Below are 27,142 nucleotides of genomic sequence, written 5' to 3'. Positions count from 1 at the left end.
CTTCCATTTTCATAGTTGTCTAGCATTCCACCTGATCATTCCTTCAGGAGAAGTTGTTTTCTTTCACAAATACTAAACTTCGTGTCATCTTGGCTCCTGTGATAGCTGTGAAATTCAAATGATTTTGATGCCCGTATTCTCCTTCATTTAGGGTAAGGCAGAATATATTGGTTCTACAGTGGCTGCCCCTGTGGTGAGACTTGCTGATCAAAACTATGAACCACCTAAACTTTCTTACCACCCAGTGTATTGTGGGAATCTTTCAGGAGGAGACCTTCTTGCTACATTTGAGCTTTTGGAGGTAAACCAGCCTTTCTTGAACATTACACTTTTACACCCTGGCCTCAAAAAAGCAGCCCATCACCCTGTTGAATTAATGGGGATTGCAACTGGATCAAGATCATTCTGCTATTCGACCTCATAGTCTCCATACAACCTCTGTCACTCCCTCCACCCTGCCAGTGGCCATTGTCCATGCACACACCACCACGAGCCCCTCAGATGCTTTGAGCCTCATTTTCCCATCACTTGCCAGTAAACTGGACCCTGGTGTGAGAAACAACTGACAATCCACCACCTCTGCAATGACCTGCTCTTTGGAGTAACACATGGCCCTGATTTTAGCAACCTCAAAGCTCTCAATACTTCCATTACTCTTAGGAAAAGGAAGTGGTGAATAATAAGGATTGGATCAGAGAGACTGAGTTTTCAGATAATGAGTTTTCAGTTTAGAGTGGGGTGTATCGTGCCTGGGATTTCAGGGAATTTTCAGTGGAATTTGCAGAGCCACCAGTTAGAGGACACATCTCCCTGATGAAAACCTAGAACAGTTTATTCTGAAATCTGAAATGGGAAAAATGTGGAACTTGGTGACATTTTTCACAGATATTCCCAAGATAAAACAGGCTTTTAAGCATGATGGGCTAATTATGTTATTTTCTGAAACTTGAAATATCCTGCCACATGGAACATTTCCTCATTATGGTGCATACCTAGGGGATAGAGTCTAGCACCTTACCATAATTTCCCCTCTTTTTAAATTGAAATCCACTTTTTAGTGGATTGTATTGAGAGTATTTTCTTTTGCCATCTTTTGGGACAAGGGAGGCAACACTGCTTCTGGGATGTATGCAAATATACCCCTGAGACTCCTCTGTAGAGCTGACAAGAAAGTGTGTGGTTTAGCTGATGTTTCTGTCTGTTCACCAGCCTTTTAAAACTAGAATCAGATCTGGAATGTTCCTGTGTGAAAGTCTTCTAAGCAGTTCTGCTCAGGATTTTTGTTAAACAGAGTTACCAAGCTTTTCATTTTTAGTAAGTGGAATTACCATGCTTCAGTACATGCATGTCTTTAGGGCAGACTGTGTCCTGTCAGGACAAAGGAGCCTTCCTGCCAAATACTTTAGCATCACCGCAAGACAGATAGCAATCCAGGTGACATTCTTCTCATGGCACAACCTGTGTCCTCTGCAATGTGTCCTGTAAAACTGCATTAAACTGATTGCTCTATGCGCTATTCACAGATACTTCTGATACTGTTTTGTTCTTCAAAAGAAAAAAACAGCCTAAGTTTAAGACTTTAATTTTTCAGATTCCTATGTCAGATCCAGACAAACTTCCCCCCCTGGATCCACCAGATGCTGGCCAGTTTTACCCAGTCCCAGATAACATCAGACCTGTTTTAAGCAAGTATAGAGTGGAGGTAAGTTACTTAGAGTGTTTCCATTTCCGAATCTCAGCTTTGATTTATTATCTTATCAAACTGTAACAGTAAGGGATGACGATTTAAAAATCCCATTTGATAGGAATCATGTAAAAAATAGCATCAGGATCCCAAAATAAATGTGGAAAGCTCAGATCAAATTGATTCTCCAAGGCTGGGTATGCAAGGCAGTGCTTGCACCTGAGGCTAGAAAAGGGACATCACAGTTCTGACCTGCTGGGAAGGGATTGCTCCCATGGCAGAGTGTAGCTGATTGATGTGTGCCTTGTGCAGCACAGGGAAGTGTCTGAAGGAGGTGGAGAGCTTCCCCTTGCAACTCATCAGAAGTGAAATTCAGCATCAGCCACCTCTCAGGCTTTTCCTCAGTCCCAGACTTCAGCCAAGCCATGTTCCCTGCCTACGTACAAATGCTTGCACCTTCTCTGCCCTCCTTTCTTAAACTGTTCGGGTCCAAAGTCCCCTTATGCTCTTATGTTAGAAAGCAGGGAAATGCAGTAGCTTTTCATGTCAGTGTAATGCCTGGATGCTCCCCAGCCTCACCACTCGCTGTTACTCATCACTCAGCTTTCACACCATCTGCTTATTCGCCCCTCTTCCTGTCAGACCCTGCTTGTGTTACCTGGTGGCGCTTCCCCAGAAGCAGTTCCAGCTTTGCCATCAACAATCAAGAAATTGAGCTGAAAAGGAGAGAACAGTTATTAGCTTTGCTATATAATTTAGCTAAGCTACTGTTTTCTGTACATAGGAAAGAGTTTTTGTATGCAATATTCGCCTTTTACACCTGACATTGTGAGGTAGATAAGCCCATGAATACTCTGCTGATGCTAAAGGGACAACTTTAAGCTTAGGTGTTCCTCTGAGTATTGTGCCTTCTTGCTGCCCCTGCAGCATGATTGCTTTGTGCTGCTCATACATTTTCTATTTTACACTGCTGTGACATTCATTCCAACCAGCTCTGAGGCACACAGCTTATAGGCATCCTCACTGCAGGCTTCTTGTTTGGACAGCTGATTAGAGCAGACAACTTCCCAAAATGATTCAGACCTTAAATGGATTTTATCTCTGTTTCCTTTGGTTCTGGAGGGAGACCAGGACAACTCCACTGTTCAGTCTGATCCCTCAGGCAACTTAAAATGAGGGAAACTGCATTCCAATTCAGGGAGTTTAACTAATATGAGAACAGCTTTATAGTTGAAATGCATGTGTATGTAGGTAAATACGAACTCTGGAGGGTACCCAGCAAGGAAATAACACAAAATGCATATCACACAACTGTTCTTTTCTGATGTTATAAACTATATCTCACACTGGTGGAAAAGGCCATGGAGCCATTGTATCTATAAAAGTGTGCCCCAATTTTAACTGGGGACCTCTGGCAATGGAGCAGAATCTCACTGATCCTCATGCCCCTCTAGTGCCCCTTGCCATTCCCTGACTCACACAAATCCCAGTCCTGACCAGCGTTCAAGTTGTCGATGAAGATCCCCAAGCTCCTTTTTGGTCCCAGTCTTCATTTCAGGTTCATAAATCTCACAGCTTCCCTCAACAGCTGTAGGTAACCATCCCTTGGTGCCCCAACCTCTCCTTCAGGGCCTTCCAGTGTGAGTCCCATAAAGTCCCATTTTTTCTGCAGATCCCTATTTTACACACACAGTCTCCTTTTTGTCCTTCAGACCAGGTGCATGGTCCTTTAAAGGAAAGCTGCTTGGAGACCTCCCACCATCCATTGCAGACCTGAGGGCTAGCTCAGCTGGCAAACCTCTGTCAATCACCCCTGCTCCTATGGGATTTGTTAGCTCTGTCAACAGCTCTGACACTTAGAACAAACTGAGCCCCTGCTGTTCAGATGAACAGTCCATTTGCCCTGCTGAAAAGACAGCTTTTGCAAATGTGATAGTTATGGCTTGCTGTTGGAAATAACTCCTTGGTAACAGTTAAATGTGATTAAATGTTTTGACTTCTACCATTAATCCTGGTGGTTACTGGATATCAGATTCAAGTCGTTTGCTTTTTCCTGGTAGTCCTGCATTCCCAAATGGACATGAGGTGGTGGGATCCCAGCAGTGGCTTCTCCTAGACTGAGGGGCCCTTGCAGACTACTGATGTTTCTCTTTGCAGGTCCTGTTCTGGGGTGTTCGAGAGCTGAAGAAAGTCCAGCTCCTCTCTGTAGATCGCCCCCAGGTCCTCATTGAGTGTGCAGGAAAAGGAGTGAAATCCTCTGTCATCCAGAGCTACAAGAAAAATCCCAATTTCAGTGGCCTTGCAGACTGGTTTGAAGTGGTGGGTACAGCATGCTGCTCCTTGCCTGCCCATTCTCTGGTTAGGCAAGTTGTTAATTACTAATTTCCTTCCTTTCTTGACAAATACTTTCCTCTGTGTCTTGATTAAACACTACGGGACATCACTTCTTATGCAAAAACAAGTGATTTGAAGATGCTTTAAAAGACTTCTGCTACAACCACATGATAAAAGAAGATGATGTTGCTCATGTTATGTCCCAAGTAGGCAAGGCAATATGTTGCCATCAGATTTATACTGATATGTTGGAACTTCTTGGCAGATAACAGGCCTATTTTAAATACTTTTTCCTCCTCCTTTCCCATTTTAATGGGTAGTGCTCAGTTTCCTCTATTTTCTTTCAATTCTTTTAGTTTTCATCCATGTGTTACTAGGCTATTAAGGGGATTGATCATTTCTGGCTCATGAGCTCTGGACTTTTTCATATTGCTGTTACAGTCTGGAAATTTGTCAGCTGGGTCATAAGAGTTGGTACTTTCAGTGGACAAAGATCAGCATCAGAAAAAAGTAATCTGTTCAATTTGGCCTAGTTGCTAGCTTCGAAAAGGAAGAAGTTTATTTATAATACAAAAGGATATCAGACCACTAAACTGGATACCAAAGTATGGTTGCTGCAGTATTTTTGGCTTCCATTGTACAACACATGTCCAAAGAGCTGTTTTGCCTTTTGCAATTCATCCCGACCACCCAGTGTCCACACCTCATGGTTGGCCAACTGAGGCAGATAGGTTTAATAGCCTCCAAGAAAGCATCAGTGGCATTAAGACTCACAACTTCCAACAGTGTTCATTCCTTCTGAACATTCCTGATTGTCCCAGTTTATTCTAACAAGAGATGCTTGTATATGACAGCATGGGAGTCAACTCAGTAGCACGATCTATACAGTCCATTCTGTATTCCTAAGGACAAGGCTTTCTCCAGACTTCACAGAAAACTGTGGACAGAACTGTATTGCCTACGCTGTATGTAGTTTGCATTTTGAGTATGTCAACAGATGAGAAGTAGAAGGGAGGGAAGAGTAAAGCTTCACTGTTGTGCATAACAAATATTCTACACATGTTCTATATTTACAATTTTCATGCTGCTCTCTGTCCTTCTCCACTAGGAGCTGCCAGAAAATGAACTCTTGCATCCACCACTAAGCATCTGTGTGGTCGACTGGAGAGCATTTGGGAGGAGTACTCTTGTTGGGACACATACCATCAATTGCCTTAAGCAATTCCTATATAAAACCCAGCTGAGTCCTCAAGCCACATCAAACAGACTACACATTGTAGAAATTGACAAAGGTAAGTGTCCAATCCTGACCCCAAATAAAAAGACAAAGGACCTACTGGGAGGCTTAATACTAGACACGTATGTAGAAGATATGCTTAATTGTGTAGGGTCAAACTCTTAACTCAGATAGGATCATTTGACGATTAACAAACATGATGATAGCATCTCTGGCAAAAATCTTACCTAACTTGCGAAGTTTCAGTTTCAGCTTCACCTGAGACATCCCAGGCTGCTGAGTTATCCCAAGAAGAAACATTTTTAGCTGATCACACTTATGCCGAGGTGGAACAGGGTCAATGTACAGTGCTAGAGCCAGACCCATATCTTGCGACAGTTCCTGCCACTGACCCAGAGCACTCTGCCTCTGAACCAGGGAAAGAGAGAAAACAGAAGGTGGGTGTACTTGAAGCTGCAGTTTTACAGACTTCAGCCCTTCCTTTTAAAATAATAATCTTTTACTTTACTAAGGATTAGAGATTCTGGGTACTCATGTTAATTGCTACTCTATCTTGCTGGCCCTTGAGAGAATTAGTTAGCAATGCAGCTTTGACCCCACATAATTTCTTTATTTCTATTGATAGATCCTTTTATTCCTTTCGTGCTAAGATTGTCATCTCATGGGCAAGTACTACTAGAGTAGTAGGATTTTTTTTCTTTTCCTGGCCTTGAATGATCTAGTTAACTGTGAAAGTCTCACTGTGAATGACTGTTTCTGTGTCCATGGCCTTTAGGCAGGGATGAAATCTCCCTTGTGTTAGATGCTGTACAAATGTGGAGCAGAAACTCTGTTTCCAAAAGATATTATGGTCAAAGTATAAAACTGGTGTCAGTCTGCGGATAGAAGATAAGAAAGCACAGGAAAACAAAGCAATTCTGGTCAGCATGGTGTTTACAAAGCAGTATGTGCTCTGGACCGCACATTATTTTTTGTTCAGATGCACACACTCCTCCTTTGTAGTTTCACTCATCACACTCTTTTAGTAGCAACAATAAAAGAAAAGGCTACAGGGCTGAGTTGTGTTTCAGAAGCTGTTTCTGTAGCTGCATAAAGCATACCTCTATAAACTTTGATGTTTCAGTGGTCAGATGTTCCCTGCATCCTTCATAATCAGGTTGTCAAAGAAACCGCAGGGCTGTCTGGATCCTTAGATGTACACACCAGACTGGATCTTTCATTTGGTACAGAACAATTTTAATGTACAACAGCAAACTATAGTAAGAAAAGAGTCCTCAAGTGAACCTGTAATTTAACCATCTGTGTTATATTAATTACCATTCCCACTTATCTGGGTATCATCCCAATGATCTGCCTTTGCTCTGACCTCCCCAGCCCAACTGACAACTCTCTGCAAGGGCATAGGATAAAACACTCTTTAAAAAGGGCCAATCTTTATACAAGAGTGAAGTTAGTAAGATTTGCCACATGATGATCTTCAGGATCAGATTTTAGCTTTTTATAAGAAAAGAACAGCTAAACTGCACAACTTTTGGAAATTTGTTCTTCCAAAAGGCAATAAAGTAGTAATAGGAGTTCTTAAAATACTTGCAGACTTAAGTGGGAGAAACCAATTTGTATCTGAATGTTCACATCCCTTAAAAGAGCCTTACCTATTTCTCTGTGTAGATTTGCCTGTTTTAGTGGCTCATCCTGTAGCAATAACTTAAATGTTTAAAGTTCTGGCATCATCAGTAGGTAATACAGAGATAGCTTTAATAATATGATGATCATCTAATTGAAGATGTCCTTCCTCATTGCAGGGGGGTTGGACTAGATGACCTTTGAAGGTCCCTTCCAATCCAAACTATTCTATGATTCTAAGATTCTATGATGAACTGTTTAGCAATAAAAGGCAGAGACATATAATTCATAATTCATTTTATTTAGCTCTTAGAAGTTGAAATTTTCTTCATATACGTCTATTCATGCTTGTCATGATTCAGGTGATTAGTTTTAATCAATTCTAAAGTTCAATAGTATTTTCCCCATGCTTTGATAGGGTATGAAAAAATCCATCCGACGGTCAACGAAGAGGAGAAAAAGAACGATTGCAGATGAATCAGCTGAAAATGTTATTGACTGGTGGTCAAAATACTATGCTTCTGTGCTCAAAATGCAAAAGGTAAGTCACAGAGAATGGCCAAAACTCTCCTGGGTGAACAATGTTGTAAAAGTAGATTTACTGCTGAATGATTCCTTTTTGGCATTACATGCATAATGAGGAGTTTGTCCATCATCTTTTTCTTTTGAAAGGCTAAAGGAATATTTTCCAATGAGGGAAAACCTGAAGAGAGTGAGTAAATTATTTGCATTTTTCTGTTATTTTGTAATACCAATACTTTGCTTCTCTGCTATTTTACTGTCAGCACTCAATGTCTGGTAACAGTACTACCAGATACTGGGTTCTTTCCTTCACAGCTCATCAGAATTATAGTATGTTCCCATGCCAGAGCTGACTGCACTTCACCAATGATTGAGGTGATTTCTGTTTTAAAGGAGGAAGCAAGGAAGGAGTGATACGGGTCACCATCACTAGTGGTGGTCCACCAAGCTTATCACTGAAGACAGTTAGCCACAGAGAGGATAATATGACATGTCTGCCTGGGACGAGTGATGGGAAAAGAGAAGACTTATGCTTGGCAGTAATAAAATGAATAGAGAAGGAGTGAGGGGGACTCTTTAAAATGTATATTGTATCCTTATCTGAAGCACTTCATGTGCTTCGCTCACTAAAACCTACATGATGTCATGAAATCTTTACAGATAATCAAACTTCTGACCACATTGCATTGATCATAGAAGAGGAGCCAGACAAAAGGAAGAAGGAAAAGACACTGAAAAGGAAACAGAAAGAAACTCCAAACTTAGCAACACTGCAGGTAAGGGAGAAGTAAGGCTGAGAAGTAAGACTATTATTAGTGTCTTCCCAAAGCTTGACATCAGCAGCTGAATTTAGCAAACCCTCCTTACATTTATTTCAGAGACTTTAAAATGAATACAAAATGATAGTGATAACGCACTTCAGCACATGGGGCCCAGAGGAAGCCAGGGTCTCATACAGCAGATGCGGCCAGCTTGGCCTCAGACCTTCAATTTACCACTATAAGCATACCTGGGGAGACTTTAGTGAAAATTCAGTTTTGTTGTTTGCCTGTAAACCACTGAATTTGGAAATGCCAAAATTCATGTTGGAAATATTGCAGGCTATTACTTCAAAAAGAGTATGGAAGGCAACACTGCCATTGCTTGCGCATCCTCCTCTTGGGGAGGTAACATTCAGCTTGCATTAGAATTTGTTTGGGTAACGATAGGAAGAATCCAAAGAAAACCACAGGTCATGCAAAATGACGGGAGAGATGAAGAGGTTTGAAAGGCTTAGGACTGCTTGGATTAGACTGTAGCTGAATAAATGGGAATTTGAAACTGCCGTTTCCCTTTTTAAGAGATGGCAGTAGTCCATGGGATAACTCTTGATAAATTACTGGAAGGAAGTACTGAAAAAAAAAACATTCTTTTAAAAATTATTTGGTCTTTTTGCCTATGCTAAAGCTCTGTCCCCACAGCACCTTATTACTGTCTGCTTTGCTTTCATGTTGTGACACATTAACTTAACAGAATGGATCAGTAGAATCATAGAACCATAGAACAGTTAGGGTTGGAAAGGACCTTAAGATCATCTAGTTCCAACCCCCTGCCGTGGGCAGGGACACCTCACACTAAACCATGTCACTCAAGGTTCTGTCGAACCTGGCCTTGAACACTGCCAGGGATGGAGCATTCACAACCTCCCTGGGCAAACCATTCCAGTACCTCACCACCCTAACAGGAAAGAATTTCCTCCTTATATCCAATCTAAACTTCCCCTGTTTAAGTTTGAACCCGTTACCCCTTGTCCTGTCACTACAGTCCCTAATGAAGAGTCCCTCCCCAGCATCCCTATAGGCCCCCTTCAGATACTGGAAGGCTGCTATGAGGTCTCCACGCAGCCTTCTTTTCTCCAGGCTGAACAGCCCCAACTTCCTCAGCCTGTCTTCATACAGGAGGTGCTCCAGTCCCCTGATCATCCTCGTGGCCCTCCTCTGGACTTGTTCCAACAGTTCCATGTCCTTCTTATGTTGAGGACACCAGAACTGCAGACATTACTCCAGGTGAGGTCTCATAAGAGCAGAGTAGAGGGGCAGGATCACCTCCTTTGACCTGCTGGTCATGCTCCTTTTGATGCAGGCCAGGATACGGTTGGCTTTCTGGGCTGTGAGCGCGCACTGCCAGCTCATGTTCATTTTCTCATCAACGACAGTACATCAAAGGCACATTGCAGAGTGGAAACAGAAGCAAAGAGTAACACAATCAGTTTTTCGCCCACACCAGTGCTTACAAATGTTCATTCCAGCCCTTCCAGAGCCACTTCTACCTACTGATTTAATGTGCTATTCCAGTAGTTGGGAAGGACTTTGGTTAAGGACAGAACTGTTCCTGTTTTAGGTGGGGAATTAACTTTTTTTTTTCCTGAAGGACTTTGCAAAACCTTGGTTTTATTAAAATCTGTGTTTTGAGTCAAAATGGATTTCTAGGCACCCTGTAATAAAAAAGTTGCTATAAATATATTCACTGCATCACAAAAAATAAGCATTCTTCTATTTTCAAAGATTTATGAAGGAGACTTGGAGAGTGAATTTAATAACTTTGAGGACTGGGTGAAAACTTTCCAGCTCTTAAGAGGAAAATCTAATGATGAAGTTCATGCTGACTCTGAAGACAGAATAATAGGAAAATTTAAGGTGAGCTTTAACGCTGATTAAATGGGTAATAATTTGGAGACCTTATGTTTTCATGCATATTTTGGATAAACCAAAGACGAACGAAAAAAACATTGACAGCCTATTGTAAGTAGAATTATTTCTTTTATGGGATCTAGAGTCATATTTTTCCTTTCCCATTATCTGATAGATGAAAGCAGCATTCAGCATCACGTGTTCACTGCTGGTTTGAAACAACAAATTACAAAAGAGTTTTAAATCACAGAAGAGGAAGAAGAGAGACATTATGTAATCAAAAGTGCGTTAATGCAACTTAGTGCAGTATCAGCTACAGCATCTTATATGTAATTTTCAGTAGTCCAAATGGAGGCCCTTACAGCTACTCCAGTTGGAAACAATTGCACAGCCTGATCCAGGGCACCATCAGGCAATCTGAAAACAGTTCAAAGCACGAATAATGTTAATAGGATTTCAAGAACTTTGTAGTTTAGAGGAACTGGTTGAACTCATTGATACCTCAATTAGTTGCAAGGCAAATTTCTGTTCAAATGACTTGCTAGCTGCTTTCATGCATTATGAGCTACTCAGCAGTGTGAGTTAATACTGATTTATGAGTTGTAGAGTGGCTGCGAAAATACAGTTGGATTCCATTTGCACTGCTGTGAAACTGACTCAGTGGAGTTACCAATTTGCAAATATACAGTTAAGGGCAAAATAACATTTTTTAGAATATAAATATTAAGAAAACTAGATTTAGAACACCTGCAGGTGTGAGTGCCTTTAAATAATAAACCAGAGAGCTAAGGGCATGCAAGTACTCCTTGCAATCACGGTGATTGTACCATGATTTGATTATAGAACAGAAGCATTTAAAAAGATGATGTTTATCACACTGAAGCTTGTGGTCTCTTTGAGTGGTACCATAAAAGGTTTTGTGTATACATTTATACTGCAGTGCAGGCTGCTTGAATGATGTTTTGTTTGTGTTCAGAGAGTTGGCTTTATATTGATCTGTTTTCGAGGGAGATAAAAGACAATGTCTTTTACAATCTATTACCAGGGCTCCTTCTGCATATACCCAAGTCCTAAGGATGGCAGCTTGCTGGACAGAGGGCAGCCTCGCATCCTGCAAGGGATACCACCAAATCACTCTGTCAAAGTCCTCATCAGAGTTTATATTGTGGCAGTAAGTAGGCAGATGTTCTTTTAACCTTGGAATAACTTGGGTGTTTCTTTTCAACTCAGTTTACCTCCAGTGTCTTTGCAGTGAAGCTTCTAAAATCCTTACCTATGTGGTAGAAACTTTTTGGGTCATATTTCAGACAATGTTTTGTGTTTTAGAAATGGGTGTCCAGAGTTGACAAGCTTCTCGAGGACACAGTCTTTCTCCCTAACAGGCATTTAACCTCAGCCCAGCTGATCCAGATGGCAAGTCAGATCCCTACATTGTGCTGAGACTGGGCAACACAGAAATTAGAGACAGGGAAAACTACATCCCCAAGCAGCTAAACCCAGTATTTGGAAGGTCAGTGATCTCTTATTTTCTTATTCAGGGATGATTCCTGCTTTATCACTTGCCACCACTATTGATGTTACTATTGCAAAGTGGTTTTTATATACTGATTTTTGCCTGTTCGGATGTTTTGTAATTCTGTCGGTTAAAATGTTGAGAATTGTATCATCCTGTGTGGTAATAAATGTTCTAATTTTCACACCAGTCATAACACATCACAGAATACAAGCTGTGAGAGGTTTTGCAGAATGATGCATGAGAGGAAATGAGGCAACAAATGATCTTGCCTGTGTTAATTAATGCAGTTGTTAAGCTTCAAGGGAAATAAATATCATAGAATCATAGAATAGTTAGGGTTGGAAAGGCCCTTAAGATCATCTAGTTCCAACCCCCCTGCCGTGGGCAGGGACACCTTAGCCCATTGAAGTGTGATTTCACAGTCTTTGTTGCTGTTTCAGGTTGAATAAATGCCAAATAAATCTCATGATTTTAGAACTACGACAAAACCCCTAGTTTTTTGAACCTGCAGAGCCTTCTGAATGGGTGAGCCAGGGGCAAGCTGTCAGTAAACACCAACTTTGTGTTTTCAGTATTTTATACTTATTTATATTGTTAATGTCAACAGCTGTGTTTTTGCCAGCAAGTTCTCTGTTTTAAGAAGGTTGAAAATGTTTTGAATTGGGATGGAGTTATTCTTTTAGAACACTAAGACAGAGAAACTATACTGGGTTGGACTGAAAGTCCCCTTGGCCAGGGTCCTCTCTGCAAAAGCAGAGACTTAAGAAACAGCATAAGGAGAAAAGACAAGAGTAGAGCAGTCCCTTCATAGCATGCCATCTCAGTTTCTATGATTTAATCTCCTTAGCAGAGGTTGCAGCTGAGCCATCATCATGATAAAACACAGGCAGTATAGATGCGTATACATGGAATGGGAAATCACCATTATGTTTACTTTAGAAAATGTTAGGAATGAGCTGTTCATTCGCATAGTCCTTGCTGCTGCCAGTGACAACACCAGGGTGACTGGACCAGCAACTTCTTCGCAGCGTGCTGTAGCATCAGTCACAGTAACTACTGGTTGTTATCCTAGAAACCCTGGTCAGCATGGCACCACTGACCTCCAGCAATCCCAGACTGTTCTCAAACATCTCTCTTCTTCAAAAACTACTCTGCTTTTGCTAAAAAAATGACTTTGGCTGCTTGGAGAATAAGGAAAGAACTCATCCTTCAGGAAACAAAGCTTTTTTTTGCTCTGGAGAAATCCAGAGTCAGTGTTGTGCTGGCGAGGATGTCCCATCTTCCACTAATTTTTCAAGTCTCTTTTAAATCACTTTTATATTTGCAGCATCTCTAAACATCTCAGCAATGATTTCTATACCTGGAAAATGCACTGAGTGAAAAGGGAGTTCTGATCCTTGCTTTTTTGACACTTGTTTAGAACTTTTGCCTGATCATTTTAGTGGGTGACCTGACATTCCATTATTCAATATTTAACCTGAGGATTTTGATAGGGAAGCAGGAGAAAGACAATACTTTTGTACTGTGTGTTTCCAGTATGTTCAGATAATTAATTGGAACAAAAAAACCCACTATCAAACTCCCCCTCCCCACTGATTATTCAAAGTGACACTATCCACACGTTGTTTACTCAGTATTTTTAACTTAACCTTTTAAGCTTCAAAACTGATTTGACTGCACATAGGTCTCATTTTTTGCTGTAGATCATTTGAAATCCAAGCTACATTCCCCAAGGATTCCTTGCTCACAGTCCTGATCTATGACCATGACTTTGTGGGAACAGATGATCTCATTGGAGAGACTAAAATCGATTTGGAAAACCGTTTCTACAGCAGGCATCGAGCTACCTGTGGCTTACAAAGTCAATATGAAATGTAAGTACCTCTTCAGACAGCAACAGCCCGCACAGCAAGTGACTTGACTGGAGGAGAAATTCCAGATGTGCCTATGTATTATACTTTCTTCAGCATTAAAGCATCACAGGAGGTATTTTAATTAAAATTCACCCAAGCGGTTAACAGTGGCTTTGGGCAGCTGCCAGCCTCAGTAGGAAGTGGGGATTTTAAAATTAACAGCACTGTTTGTTCACCAGGTATTTTAGATAGTAACCAGCCTTTGTGTAACATATACCTGCTTAATAAATTGCCTTCGGACAGGCAAAAAAGGGGAAGTGATAAAAAACCTGTCAGAGAAGTTATGACAGGGCTGTACTCTGCTCTCCATTATTCAGCTGCAATTGGAGTGATTGGTGGGGGCTGCTGTGGCCCTGGGGAAAGCAGGAGCAGAGAGGGGATGCTGGCATGGCCTTTGTAGCAGACATGAGCCACAGGGCAGTGGTTCTGAGCTCCTAGTCACTGCCATATGGCTGCATTCTCAAAGGTATTGCGGACAAAGATGAATTAATGCAAAGAAAGCAAAACTAAAATAGCTCCATTGGTCTAGGGCAGAGCACTGACCTGAGACATGTGGGTTTGGGGTTCTTCTCCTATGGTTGTTTCTTTATTTTACCAATAAACAAAAGGCAGACAATGCAGAAAAGAAATCCAGGAGCACAGACCAAACCCCAAGGCTTCCTTTGCCAGGTCAGTCTCCAGTGTGATGTATTTCTTCATGAACTTGTTCCCTGTCCCAAATATCAGCTTCTCCTCTGCATGTGGGAGCCACAGAACACTTCTCCTTAACTGCAGGTGGAACATGTAGCTTGAATCCTTTAGGTAAAATAGGGAATGAGCTCTGGTCCTTTTCTTCTTAGGGGAGCATGCCAATGCCTGGCTACTTCATCTAAGCTGTGGGTAAGGCTGCTTCAACCTGAGCAGGCAGAGGGGGTGTCTCAAATAAGAACTAGTGCTGGACAATTCAAGGGGAAAGTTTGGCCATTGATCACAAAGCAAACCTCCTCATGGGGAGTCCTGATTTGTCAGTGCACTTTGCTGAGGGAAAACTCACGCATTTCTTTTCACTCTCTGTTCCCTCCTTGCAGAGAAGGGTACAATGCATGGCGAGATACAACCAAACCAAGCGAGATCCTCACTAAGCTGTGTAAGGACTACAGAATCAGCGGACCGTTCATGCGGCCAGGGGAGATACAAGTAGGAACAAAAGTCTTCAAGGGACAAACAGTCTTCACAGAAGATGAGAATGGTAATGAAGTACTTCATCATTCTTCAACTGCATTGTAGCAGTACCAACAGCCTGCAAAGGCTGTAGCTGTGGCCATTAGGAAGGGTTTAATACCAACTCTTTAAATCCCAAACAAACCTTTTGTCGACTACCAGGACCTCAGTGATAGCACCCACAGGAAAACTCATAATAGTTTCCTGACACAGAGAAGTCTTAATTTGCTTCTCCCCTGTATATTTCTCTCCTAATCTAGAAGATATCCCCCTTCAGTAGTCTGTGTTGTTTTGCTTAGAGCCCACACAAAAAAGGAGGAAAGAGAAGCTCAAGAGCTCAAAAGGCTTTCTCTGCTTTCCAGTATCCTCCCTGCTTTCAATATTAGCACTGATCCTTCCTAGAGGTGCCATTCTCTGGGGTCTCACTTCCTTCAATGGCCAAGCTGAGCACATTAGAAGGTGACGTGTTCTTGCCCATGGACTTCAACCCTCTTCCCTTGAGGTGCGATTTGGTTCTCCAGGGGGGTCTTTGCTGTTGCCATCACAAGGCAAAATGAGGTGTAGATATAACTACTAGTGCATATTTACTGCCAGCTCCATCAAAATCTAAATTTCCTTGTCTTTTGTGAGCTGTAAAAAAACAGATTTGCAGTTTTCTGTAGGAGTAGTTTCTCCCACCTTCCTGTGAAAAACCGCTGGTTGTAATAGTGAAATTATTTGCTGTGTTTTACAGATAAACTGTTGCCTAAGTGCTAATATTCCAGTTACCCTGTGGGTACCCTTATTTACAAGAATTAAATGTATTTCAAGACCTCTCTTTACTTAGCTGGGATAATTCGTAAAACCTTTACTTTAACTAAAGCAAATTTTTAGTGACCATCTTTAATAATCAATGGAACATTTTACCAAGGGGTTCAGCATTATAATTCAGCTGCCTTTGTTCTTTTTGTTTTACTTTTTGCTATAGAAGAGCCAACTGAATCGTATGAACACCTCTCCTTAAAGGTTTTACATGCTTGGGAAGAAATTCCTGGAGCTGGGTACAAACTGGTCCCAGAGCACATTGAGACTCGGCCTCTGTACCATAAGGATAAGCCAGGCATAGAACAGGTAGAGCAGCTCAGAGGTGGTGGTGATGGTAGACCCAGGAGCAGTTTTCTTTTCCTCCAGTTACTGTGTTTTTTACTTGCATCTGCAAACTCACAGAGACAGCATCCAAGTGTTGTACTATACATGCAATTTTGTGCAGTATCAACCTGGAAACTGTCACACATGTATGTATAGAGCCAGTTACTTAAATACATGGTAATCACACAAGGTGCAATTGCATATTTTCATGCTTTTAAATGCTTTAGTTTATTAAATTAACAAAAACTGTGCTTGTATTTAGACTTAGGAGGTTCTTTTCTGTTCATCACGTACTATTTTTATATGGAATTTACCTTGAAGTTGCCAGTGTTTGAGCTCAATTTCAATTTCATCAAATTCCTGAGAGATTGATAGAATGATAGTATGGGAAAAAATATAGTAAGTTTATAGATTAGATCATAGTTACAGGATAGTGAGCTGGTTGGTGCTTATAGAGGAAGCAGTGGTTTTGGATGTCAAAACTACATTTAAATCCTTTTAAAGTCTCTCTAAAACAGGGTTTACAGATATGTTTATCTCTTTGCTTTCAAGGGTCGTGTACAGATGTGGGTTGACATGTTTCCTAAAGATATGCCTCTGCCAGGACCCCCAGTGGACATTTCACCAAGAAAACCTAAAGGGTAATACTCTGTACTTTCCTCCCAGCATAGTGGCATAAGTCTTCACAGACTGCATCTTCCTCAAGTGTCTAGAAAGAACTATGGAAAGAACTATAAAAAGAACTACCACAACAAACTGCTGTAATCCTGAGAAAAGTTTTCCTAGGTTCACATGACTTCAAGTCAAATGAGAGCATCTAGCTCATCTCCTCCATTAGACAACTCAAAGAACTGTTGGTGATTTTTTTCATCAAGGACTATCACAAATCTCTTTTAGAAAGATATCCCTTTTTTTCATATAGAGATGGCAGGTGGCTGGAGGCAGGAGTCCCTTAATAATTCTGATGTTATCATCCACTTGTTCAGCTAAAATAAGTCATTCCAGTTTCACTACCTCTTTCAGACAGATAATTTACTTGACCCCAGTTGATACCTTTAATTTGATGCAATAGTTGCAATGGAAATGCAACCTATTGCATTTCCATCACTTCGTGCAAAGACAAGATCAAGAAATGTATAAAGCAGCAGCAGATAGAAGAGATACTTTTAGAATAACCTCTCAGATTTCACACAGATACTTATGCTACTTTATATACAACACTACACATGGTCCTTCATGCTAACTGGATGCAAATAAAACACAGAAATGAGTGACAGAGTTCTCAGCCTATCTGTATCAGCTTTATTCCAATACTTCAGCAAGGCCTTTCCTGAGAATTTTATGTCTGAAGCAGCACCAGGTACTATTCCTGTATTTATGTTTGAACAAGAAACAATGTCATAAAAACTTTTTTCTTTTCCTTTCCTTTGACATAAGCCAAGGTTTGACAAAAGTAGGAGTCCCTGTAACACTTATTTTCTTCAGATCAGAAATGTCTACAAAGCTCCTTAAGAAGAATTGTGCAATCCAAATAGCTTTAAAACTAACCATACCCACTAAAACAAATTATTGCTGCCATTTATGTAGTCTACAAAAGCAGGGAAAAATTTTGTCAAACCATTTGTTATAAGAAAGTAAACGTGCAAGCATGAGTTACACATTTTGCTGCAAAATGCTTATTTGCTGCACTGAAACAGGTTCCAGGCTCCAGAAGACTTTAAACACTGTGAAAACATTTCTGGTTGATGACTGAACCAGGCTCTGATGGAGCACTGCAGGTGAAAGTTTATTTGCCTAGTGTGGAGGCTTGGTTTTCATGGTCAACATGTTTTTAAGAGCTGGTCTTAGCAGTCCTGGGGTAACGGTTGGACTTAATGGTCTCAAATGTCTTTTCCAACCTAACTGATTCTATGATTCTATGACATAGGGTACTTGGTAACTTCTAAGGCAAACTGTTTCACACCTGAGATTGAGGCTGTGATGAAGACAACACATGTCTTATCAGAAAAATCAGACACTGGTGTTCTCAAACATAGGTTTGGGGATCTTTTAATTTTGCAATTCATACAATGACTCAATGCACACCTAAATTTTTAAGTATGATTTTTTATGTCACTTGCAACATCTGTATTTCAGCTCAAGCTTCTAAAGCTCTGTGTGGCCACTATAAATGTCTGTATAGAAGGAGTGAAAAAGATGGGGAAATGTCAGTTCCTTTTACCGTGGCCTCTAAAGATGATTGTACTTGTTTAAATGAAAATATACTAAAGAGTGCTTCTCTTTTAATGCACTGGATTGCACCAAACACAATGTTTTTAGGCATTTGTATTGAAAAGCACCTCATAGGTTGCTCTGGGTTTTATTAGCAAGATGCTCACTGTTTTGAAGACTTCTCTGATGATGTTGTTCCGACCAATTTTGCTTTGTTTCACTGCAGCATTTCTGTGAAAAGAACTGAAAAGGAACAGGCACATAAAAAACAAGGAATTTTCCATCCCTCCAAAACTGGCAGTGACCCTGCTGTAATCCAGCACACTCCAAGAGCTGAAAGGAGCCACATCCTCACTCTGTCACTAGACTTTTGTAAACAGAAGAAATCTGAGGCTGATACTATTTTAAGAGTTTTGCAAAAATACAACATTTCTCACTTTTTAAAAGTATGATTTGATAGAGGTTTATGTTAGTGTCTGACCAGAGCTTGAGTATATATAGGCCTACTTTCTTTTCTTTTTCAGCTATGAACTGAGGGTAATAATCTGGAATACAGAGGATGTAATTCTAGAAGACGAAAATATCTTTACGGGGCAAAAATCAAGTGATATCTATGTAAAAGGGTAAGTTTTTCAGGACTGAAGAGAACATGTAATATTTCATTCAAAAATCAGGCCAAAAAAAAATGTTATGAGAACATAGGATAAACTGTTTCTGTAACCTTGGTACTTTGCTCTAAATGGCTGCTCAAATTACTCATTTATATTTGATACTGCTGTTTTGGCATCCTAAAATCCAGTAACTGAAATGACACTGGTCGTTACTGACTGTTCAAGCAGAGATGGCACAAGATGAGAACCAACCCAAGAGCTGAGCAGAGATCAAACACTTAAAGGACCTGCACTGTAAGAGCTCACACAGATACGAAGGGGTTTGACATAATCAGGGAAAGGGGAATGATGACCACATTAAAAACTAAAAGCAGGTGTTTGCAGGCTACCTCTGCTGGAAATGCTTCCTGACCTCCTGTGGGGAATGTGTGGGTGAATGACCATGGCCATGCTGGGAAGAACATCACATGGGGACTTTCTGCTCTTCAACTCCTTACTGCTGCAGACTAAATGTCTATCGCAGCTTCACAGATGTTACTGGGATAGCCAGTGAAAGATATCACATCACATGAAAGAAAAATGAGAGAAAGAAAGGGGAGTTTGACACTCAAACCAGCTCTTTCCTGAGAGTGCAGCAGGTTATTTCTTCAAATTGCTTTCCTGTTTTAGAGTACTGCTCTGCACTTTCTGCTTCTGAGCAGTATTTGAATAAAGGTAGCAGACAGACTGGGGGGAAATTATGGCACAAGTAGGAAGTATTGCGAATCTCAGGTCCGAGACTGGTGTTAGATTTCTTGCTGTGTTTCCACTACTAGAGAGTGGGATTATATGTTAATACGAATTGCATCATTGGGGAGTCCTGGAAAAATCTGAGTTTGTAGGATGCTAGGAATATGGCAAAATGATTTTCCCTAAAATCCTGTTGCTGTATTGCCACTGACCACTGAGGGAAGCACTGGGACTGATGGGGCAGAGAAAAGAGGGTATTTTCCATTTTGCAGGTTCTGGAAATCATAATAACAAATCCAAAGTAAGCATAAAGACAGGGCAGCCTGGTAGCAGCTCTTACTCCTCTGTAAGGTATATCTACATGCATTTTAACAGGAAAACTTGAGTTATCTCTGACCAAGCTGTGTGGGGCACCAGGAATGGTACAACTCCTTTGGAGCAGGTGAAATTAGCCCAAGTGAAGCACACACTAATACAACCATGTAGTCCTCAGCATGCTGCATCTGCAGTTATTGCACACACTGACTGAGCAAACTTCCCCTTGCAGTTCCCTGAGAGGAGCTACCAGGACATCACTGGAGTTCACAGAGGTATATCCAACTTAGAAATGAACTAACGTGTCCAGAGCAGTAGCAGAGTAGCTCTGAGTTTGAAAAATTGAGGAAATAAATAAGGAGCCAGCCTTTGTGCTGAGGCTGTGTGACAACATGAGGACATCACTATCAGTGTCAGAGCAGTCTGACAGGGAAAGGCAGGAGTGGAAAACTAACTGCTTCTGTGTGTTAATGCTGAGGACACAAATCTCATCATGTTCAGATAGTGTACATGGCACTGAATCTGTCATGAAGCATGGACTTTCACTGGTGCGGTGCAGTGCTGTGCTTGGTATATTGTTACTGGTTTTCCCAATTCCCTTTTGAAAGTATGGGGCTTGCAGGGGAAAAGCCACTCTTTGGATGCAGCACAAAATGTTGATCTTTACTCAAGCTGTGATAAATCATCTTCAGAACTAAAACATACTTAGCTGGATCATAACCTCAGTGGAGCTCTTCAGAAGAGAGGATTATGTTGAAGAAAGCATTGGCCTTTTGTACCATAGCATTGCACATCAGATGTTGTTCATACTGTAGCAGAAATCAAGAGAAAATCACAGGGAAAACCAGAGGCTTTTCCAACCATACTTATGCCATGTTTATACTCCCAAACAGGAACTGCAAACAATTTAGATTCTAATACTGAGCACTGACATCAGTTTTGGAACACTGTCACGGAATTTATTAAAGTGGCACAACATGAATACAGGGTGATTACTAGTGAGTAAGTGACTGATGCTGTCTTGCCTGTCCCAAGGAAGACAAACATCTTGGCCAATAGCAAGTGGCCAGCTGGTTGTTGCTGTGTGTAACAGTCCTGAATGGTGTGTTGCCTCCTACTGATTAGGTAGGAATTAGTAAATGATCATGCCTGTAACCAATGATAACCACAGTTCAAGCTCCCCTGGTGACAGCAGTGCTTGCCATAGGTGGATAAAGGGCCTGGAAGAGGACAAACAGGAGACAGACGTACATTACAACTCCTTGACAGGAGAGGGTAACTTCAACTGGCGCTTTGTGTTCCCGTTCCACTACCTCCCAGCAGAGAAACAAATGGTGGTTAGTAAAAGAGAAAACATATTTTCCTTGGAAAAGACAGAGCGCAAAATACCTGCTGAGCTGGTGCTTCAGGTGTGGGACTTTGAAAGACTCTCTTCAGATGATTTCTTGGGTAAGTATGTAATGGAACTGCCCGAACTTCACCTGAGGTCTCACCAGACCTGTGTATTGTAGAGGTACATACAAAGCAGTGTATGACCCAACTTTTACTTGCCTTTCTCTGAAGCACCACATTGCAAACTTATACATTTCTTGGAGGGGGAATAATTAGGAACTTAGATGACATCATGCTAGGGCAATACAAATGAATGTAAGAGAGATCCCCAGCTCTGGAGCTTGGGCCCAAGCTGCTGCTCCATGTATCCCATCTGGGAGCTGCTGTTTGAACGCCTCCATGTCTGCCTGGTCTCTGAGAGTTGTCCCATTATTTCTCTCCAGGCACTCTTGAGCTGAACCTGAATGGATTCCCTCGAGCAGCAAAGACAGCCAAGAGCTGTGACCTGGGCATGGTTGTGGCAGCAAGTGAGGAAAACAAGATCTCCATATTTCAGCAGAAGCGTGTCAGAGGCTGGTGGCCTTTCATCAAGGCTGGGGAGCTCACGGTATGCAGCTCGCTACAGATGAGTAGCTTTTCTCTGGGTCTGATATGCTCTGCTGAGATCCTGAGACAGACACATGTTGATTTTGGATATGGCATCTGCAGAACAACCACCATTGATAATCCATGGGACTCCTCCAAAGTCCAAACCATCTTTACTGGTTCTCGTTAGAACCCATTCAGATAATCCCAGAGCACTCTGCACTTTTTCTTTGCTTTCTTTCACTGTTCATAACCCAGCACACTGGATGGGTAGAGTGAAAATTACGTGGTTCCAGCCAACTTTCTGTCAGCTGAGGAAGTCCTGGGAGGAATTTCACCTGCTTCTTTATTTCTTTACTGTTTATTTCTCACTTCAGCCAGGGCAGAGGAACTGATTTTGGAGTCTACCGGTAGTTATTCTCCTTGCTAGTGACATGTCTGAAATAGAAAGAGCACAGTCTTCTCTTTTTGTTGAAGAGTGCTCAATAAGCCAATATATTTTGGTTTAGTGACAGGATACAATTGATATACAGGAAAGCAAATTAAAACGACAGCTTCCCTCAAACTCCACAGGACTTGTTACATTACAAGCATCTTCCTAAGAAGAATATAAATGTTGCCACACAAATTTTCACCTGCCTAAAGCCTGTAGTGTAACAAGGCTTGCATCAGGGTGTAAATCTCACTCAGCATGTACATAGCCATTTATCTCAGGGTTTGCTGCTGCACCTTCTCTTTGTAATGTTGTGGTGCTCTCTGTGTATAACATGGAGCTATGCTGAAATTTTCAGTGTATAACAGAAAGTCTCCATTTTCCCTGACTTTAATAGTCCTTTGTACTGTTACAGCAATTTAGGGACAAGCAGGGCAAATGAACGACAGCTCTGATCCTCTGTTTCCTAGGTGGAAGGCATGTGTGTATCTAGGCATGAAGTACTTACTGACAGGTAATTCTGAATATGGTCTTGGGGGCATGTCTACATGAAACAGAGCGTGGAACAGAGCTGTGTGAGCTAGTGAAGACAAACCCAAGTCGATGTGCTCACATGGCCACAGAGAACTTCGGGAGCTTGAATTCAAGCCTGGGCATTGCTGCAGCCCAGTTCTGGGATTAATGTAGTTGGAGCCCTTAGGTGCATTTAGGTCCTTCTGGGGACACAGACCAAGAGCTGTAAGCTCCCTTCCCATAGTATAGCCCTCTACAAATTCACCTGCTTTGACCTTTTTCAGGGGATCTCCCTCTCTCTCTCTAGACTTCCATTGATCCTCCAAGGGGTTTTCATAAATCTCACCCTTCCTTCATATTTCTGTCCATTCCGGCAGGAAGAATGTTTTAACAAGTGTCAGATTTAAGTTCATTGCCTTCTTCAGACTGAAGGTGATTGTGTACTTCCTATGGATTTAGTGAACAGGCTCCACTCTCAAATCTTACTTTAGTTCCAATTTCTCAGCTCTCATACAATTGATTCTCTTTCTCCCAGTCCACTTCCATTTCTTGATGCCCTTGTCTTCCACAGGGACGCCTCATGTTCCTTGAGCATAAATCAGGAATTTGGTGTCTGGGTTTTCCTTTGTGATTTCTCTTTAACTGCAAAGGCTTGGTCTTATTTTCTTTAATCACTTTCCTTTTATTTTCTCAGCTGGTTTCATAAGTTTTCCACAAGCCAAATCCCACTGGGATTTGATGAAAATAATCCATCTGTGGATGCTTATGCATGATCTCTCCGATCCAGGGCAAGGTGGAAGCTGAGTTTCACTTAGTCACAGCAGAAGAAGCTGAGAAGAATCCGGTAGGCAAAGCTCGCAAGGAGCCCGAGCCTTTGGAAAAACCCAAGTGAGTAGGAGCATATTCATTGAACAAGCTTGGATAGGGGCATTCCGCAGGAGACAGTCTCCTTATTCCTTATCCTCCTTTTATCCTAAAATGTATGTATTGAACCAACAAAATTAAACACACAGAGAAGCAGAGACATTTTTAATTAAGAAACAAAACAATTTCAAACCCAAAATTATCTTCTAGGAGCTACTAGACAGTGGCAGACTCTTTAATGTACTAGAGCAAAGGTAGCAAAGGTTAAACATCCAGGAACTAAAGAAAAATATGCAAATGAGAAATAAAGTGCTGTGAGTCTAATTTTGTGCTGGCTAAAGTTATCCATGCAGTGATCCATCTCTTCATCTCTGCCGATCAAGAGAGGATGCTTTTCCAGACACACTCTATTATAAGAAATGTTCTGCTCTTACTGGTACCAAATTCTCTTGCCTACGTTGCAAAGAAAAATTAAATGAGCAACAGTCTGCCTTTTTTTTTCCCCCCGTCTTTAAAGATTATGAAAAGCCCTTAAGCAGTTGGAGTGTCAGACCAATGGTTTTGTTACTCAAGTCTGTGATTCAGTAAATTTTAGAGTATGCAACTTTTAATAATTCCTTTTAACCTGGAGGGTTTATTTGCTGATTTATTTCTGAGCCATTTCCATCTCAGTACAAAACACAGCCTGCAATTAAAATACATTCAGTTGGCCTTTTAGCTTTACAGACCTTATCTCACATTGGCATTCACTTCCACATGCTGAATACTGAATTCTCAAGAGACTAAGGCATTGCTTAAACTCCTTAAACAGCTCTCTGGAGTGAGACATGGACATTGCTTTTTGTGACACCCAGTTAATTTTATTCTCTTTACTACTGCTCCATCTGCACAATTACAGTGATATTGGATAAGAAAGACAACCTGCACCCGATTTTGCAGGTGTTAATATTGCTTCACACCACTGTACATGTTACATTATCCATCAGACAAAGCTGACAGATGTTGCCTCAGCTCACTGCAGGCTGTTGAAGTCAGAGACATAGCGACCTCCAGAGCTGGGTGCCATGCCACAGGAGAGAGTACGCCAACATTTTTCCTAAGGAGAGCATTGTTTCCCTCCCTGAATGCAGCCAGTTTTGCCGTACAGTGTGAACAAACTCCTGGTTATGGAGGAGAATATGACACAGGGCCACATTTAGGAAAAAAAAAAAGGATTGTGAAATGCAGATCTTCTCCACCAGAAGGGGGCTCATCCTTATTTTCCCAGTCAAACTACTTAGATTTCCTCTCTTCTGTCTTCAGGAGGCCTGTTTTAAATTTCCTTCTGAAAATATGCCATTTTGGGCTATATGCCAGGCTTGAGCTGCTCTGACTGTTATGACACCAAGACGATCATTGAGCAATAAGATTTTTTTGTAGTAGCTTTTTACTGCTTTGTTGTGGTTTAGACACAGCTGGTAACTCAGCACCATGGAGCCATTCACTTACACCCCCATCTCCCTCTCCAGGCAGGATGCAGAAGAGAAGTGAAAGATTGTAAACCCCACAGTTTGAGATAAGAACAGTTTAATAACTCAACTACTACTACTACTACTACTAATGATAAGGCAAATAGCAAGGGGAGAGAATACAGAACTAAAAGGGGAAAGAAAAAAAACCGCAATGAGCACAAGTGACGCACAGTACCCACATTGCTCACCACCCACCGAATGATACCCGGCCTGACGTGAGCAGCAATTGGTCCCTTCCAGATGACTCCCCCAGTTCTACATCCTGAGCATGATGTGCTGTGGTATGGAATACCCCTTTGGCTAGTTTGGGTCAGGTGTTCTGCCTCTGTTTCCTCCTGGCTTTCTGTGCCACTCCTCACTGGCAGAGCATGAGACTGAAAAATTCTTGGTCAGGGAAAGCGCTGCTCAGCAACAACTAAAATATAGCTGTGTTATCAGATTTGTTCTCCGACTAAATCCAAAACACAGACCTGTCCCTGCTATGAGGAAGAAAATTAACTCTATCCCAGCTGAAACCAGGGGATTCTTTTGCATAGCTAAATTCTTTGCAATGATTAGAAATCTTTGTACTGAAGTTCAAGATGTCTGCATTTCTCATTAGGGATTTATCATGATATTGTCTGTAATTTTGAACCCCATATCTTGCCTTAAATTGCAGTAGTTATGAAGTGTGAACTGGAATTTCATTCCTAATGGTGTGTGGAGATTGTGCTCAGTGACAGATGGAAGAAGAGAGACCTGATAAAATGTGAAACTTTTGAAAGTTCTCTCTAAACTATATAGTGGGTTGTCAGGAGTTACAGGTCCTTCCTAGACTCAAATATGTATTTTTGCAGTGGGGTAGCTTTGGAAATAGCTGGATCTGCTTTTATGTTTTTCTTCCTCTTTTTCTTTCTTCCCCTTTAGCCGACCGGACACATCCTTCTCTTGGTTTGTAAACCCTTTCAAGTGTCTGTATCACCTGATCTGGAGAAATTACAAGAAGTACATCATCATCGGCATAATTTTGCTCATTCTCATCGTCTTCCTGGTGCTCTTCATCTACACGCTGCCAGGTGCAATCAGTCACAGGATAGTTGCAGGATGAGAATAGGCTACCGCTCTCATTGTAACCAATCATATGCAGACACTTCAGTTAAAAGTCAGGCATACAGAATTAATCAACCTGAAACACACCTGATTCCTTGTAAAAAGAAATCATAACTATTTGTATCAGAAACTGGAGGCCTAGAATATTTTAACATCGTCTTTGGCTTCTTATTCAGATCCAGCTTATTATTAATACACTGGTGCAGCTTTATTGACAATTAAAGTTTGATTCTGCATCTAAAACTGAGTTAAATGTAAATTCCTCAGTGCTATACAGAAACTGATTCGTCAGTCACGTATTTATTATTGCAGGCAAATTGTTAAATACTAAGAGCAAAATGTGCACCAATTTAAATGAATAGTTCAGTCTTTGCATAGTTTTGTAATTAATTATTTAAACTGTTATTCAACGAACTTATAACAATATGATTATTTTGAGCTAAAAGGTATATTAAAAAAGACCTAAGGTAAAATTGTCTCATTTGGTTTCATGTGCAGAATTCATCTTGAACCTCTCAGTAGGAGCTCTATGCACTATGAAGATATCTTACATACATTGATCCAGGACCAAGCCTTGGCTCTGGACAACAGCAGCAAGCAGTAGCAGCAGCCCTGTTAGGACAAGATGGCTGAAATGACATCCCACTCATAACACCCCAGCCCATCACAAAACCCTCAGGAAAACTCAAGCATAGGCTTCCCTCCACAGCCACCACAACTGCAGAGCTTAAACTACCACAAGATAAACAGGGACTGGGGAAAAAATTATAATTTCTAATTCCCTTTCCATGTCCATAGAATGAGACAGGCAAAAGCAGCACTTGATTTCCCTGCAAGGCAAAGTTCCTACCAAGCTGAACCACCCAGCAGAGGCAGGACAACAGCAGCATCCCAGATAGCCCTGGCTCTGGCAAGGTACAGCCCTGAGGCTGTGGTGGAGGATGAGCTTTCAAGCCCAGGCTTGTGCTGTGCCAGCCAGGACATACTCAGCATCATCTGCAATGTCATTTCTGCAAAACTCACCAGGCCCATGCCATTTTTTGTGTGTTGTGCAGTTAGTCTGCATTTCATATGGCAAGGTAGCACCCCAGCAGTGTGCAGGACTGGGCTGGTACATGCGTTG

The 27,142-nt window shown here is 41.4% G+C and overlaps 1 protein-coding gene across 1 annotated transcript in view; it reads left to right on the top strand.

Moving 5' to 3' along the window:
• FER1L6 (fer-1 like family member 6) overlaps positions 1-26,746 on the top strand; it is a 54,188-nt gene extending 27,442 nt beyond the window's left edge. The window contains exons 21-40 of the mRNA XM_057429776.1: positions 152-301; positions 1,592-1,702; positions 3,842-4,003; positions 5,127-5,310; positions 5,502-5,692; positions 7,297-7,419; positions 7,551-7,590; positions 8,061-8,176; positions 9,944-10,075; positions 11,115-11,240; positions 11,452-11,579; positions 13,289-13,459; positions 14,566-14,726; positions 15,666-15,808; positions 16,379-16,467; positions 18,562-18,660; positions 20,900-21,141; positions 21,468-21,631; positions 23,343-23,443; positions 25,837-26,746. Of these exons, the coding sequence (XP_057285759.1) occupies positions 152-301; positions 1,592-1,702; positions 3,842-4,003; positions 5,127-5,310; positions 5,502-5,692; positions 7,297-7,419; positions 7,551-7,590; positions 8,061-8,176; positions 9,944-10,075; positions 11,115-11,240; positions 11,452-11,579; positions 13,289-13,459; positions 14,566-14,726; positions 15,666-15,808; positions 16,379-16,467; positions 18,562-18,660; positions 20,900-21,141; positions 21,468-21,631; positions 23,343-23,443; positions 25,837-26,017 (2,814 nt within the window). The 3' untranslated portion in view covers positions 26,018-26,746. The remainder of the gene's footprint in view (positions 1-151; positions 302-1,591; positions 1,703-3,841; positions 4,004-5,126; positions 5,311-5,501; positions 5,693-7,296; positions 7,420-7,550; positions 7,591-8,060; positions 8,177-9,943; positions 10,076-11,114; positions 11,241-11,451; positions 11,580-13,288; positions 13,460-14,565; positions 14,727-15,665; positions 15,809-16,378; positions 16,468-18,561; positions 18,661-20,899; positions 21,142-21,467; positions 21,632-23,342; positions 23,444-25,836) is intronic.
• Positions 26,747-27,142: the final 396 nt, after the last annotated feature.

This window comes from Pezoporus wallicus, unplaced genomic scaffold, assembly GCF_028554395.1.
Source record: "Pezoporus wallicus isolate ANWC-B61680 ecotype Strahan unplaced genomic scaffold, APGP_CSIRO_Pwel_v1 contig_7545, whole genome shotgun sequence".
NCBI classification, from domain to species: Eukaryota; Metazoa; Chordata; class Aves; order Psittaciformes; family Psittacidae; genus Pezoporus; species Pezoporus wallicus.
The sequence above is the reverse complement of the archived record's forward strand: the minus strand, read 5'-3'. Positions and strand labels throughout refer to the sequence as shown.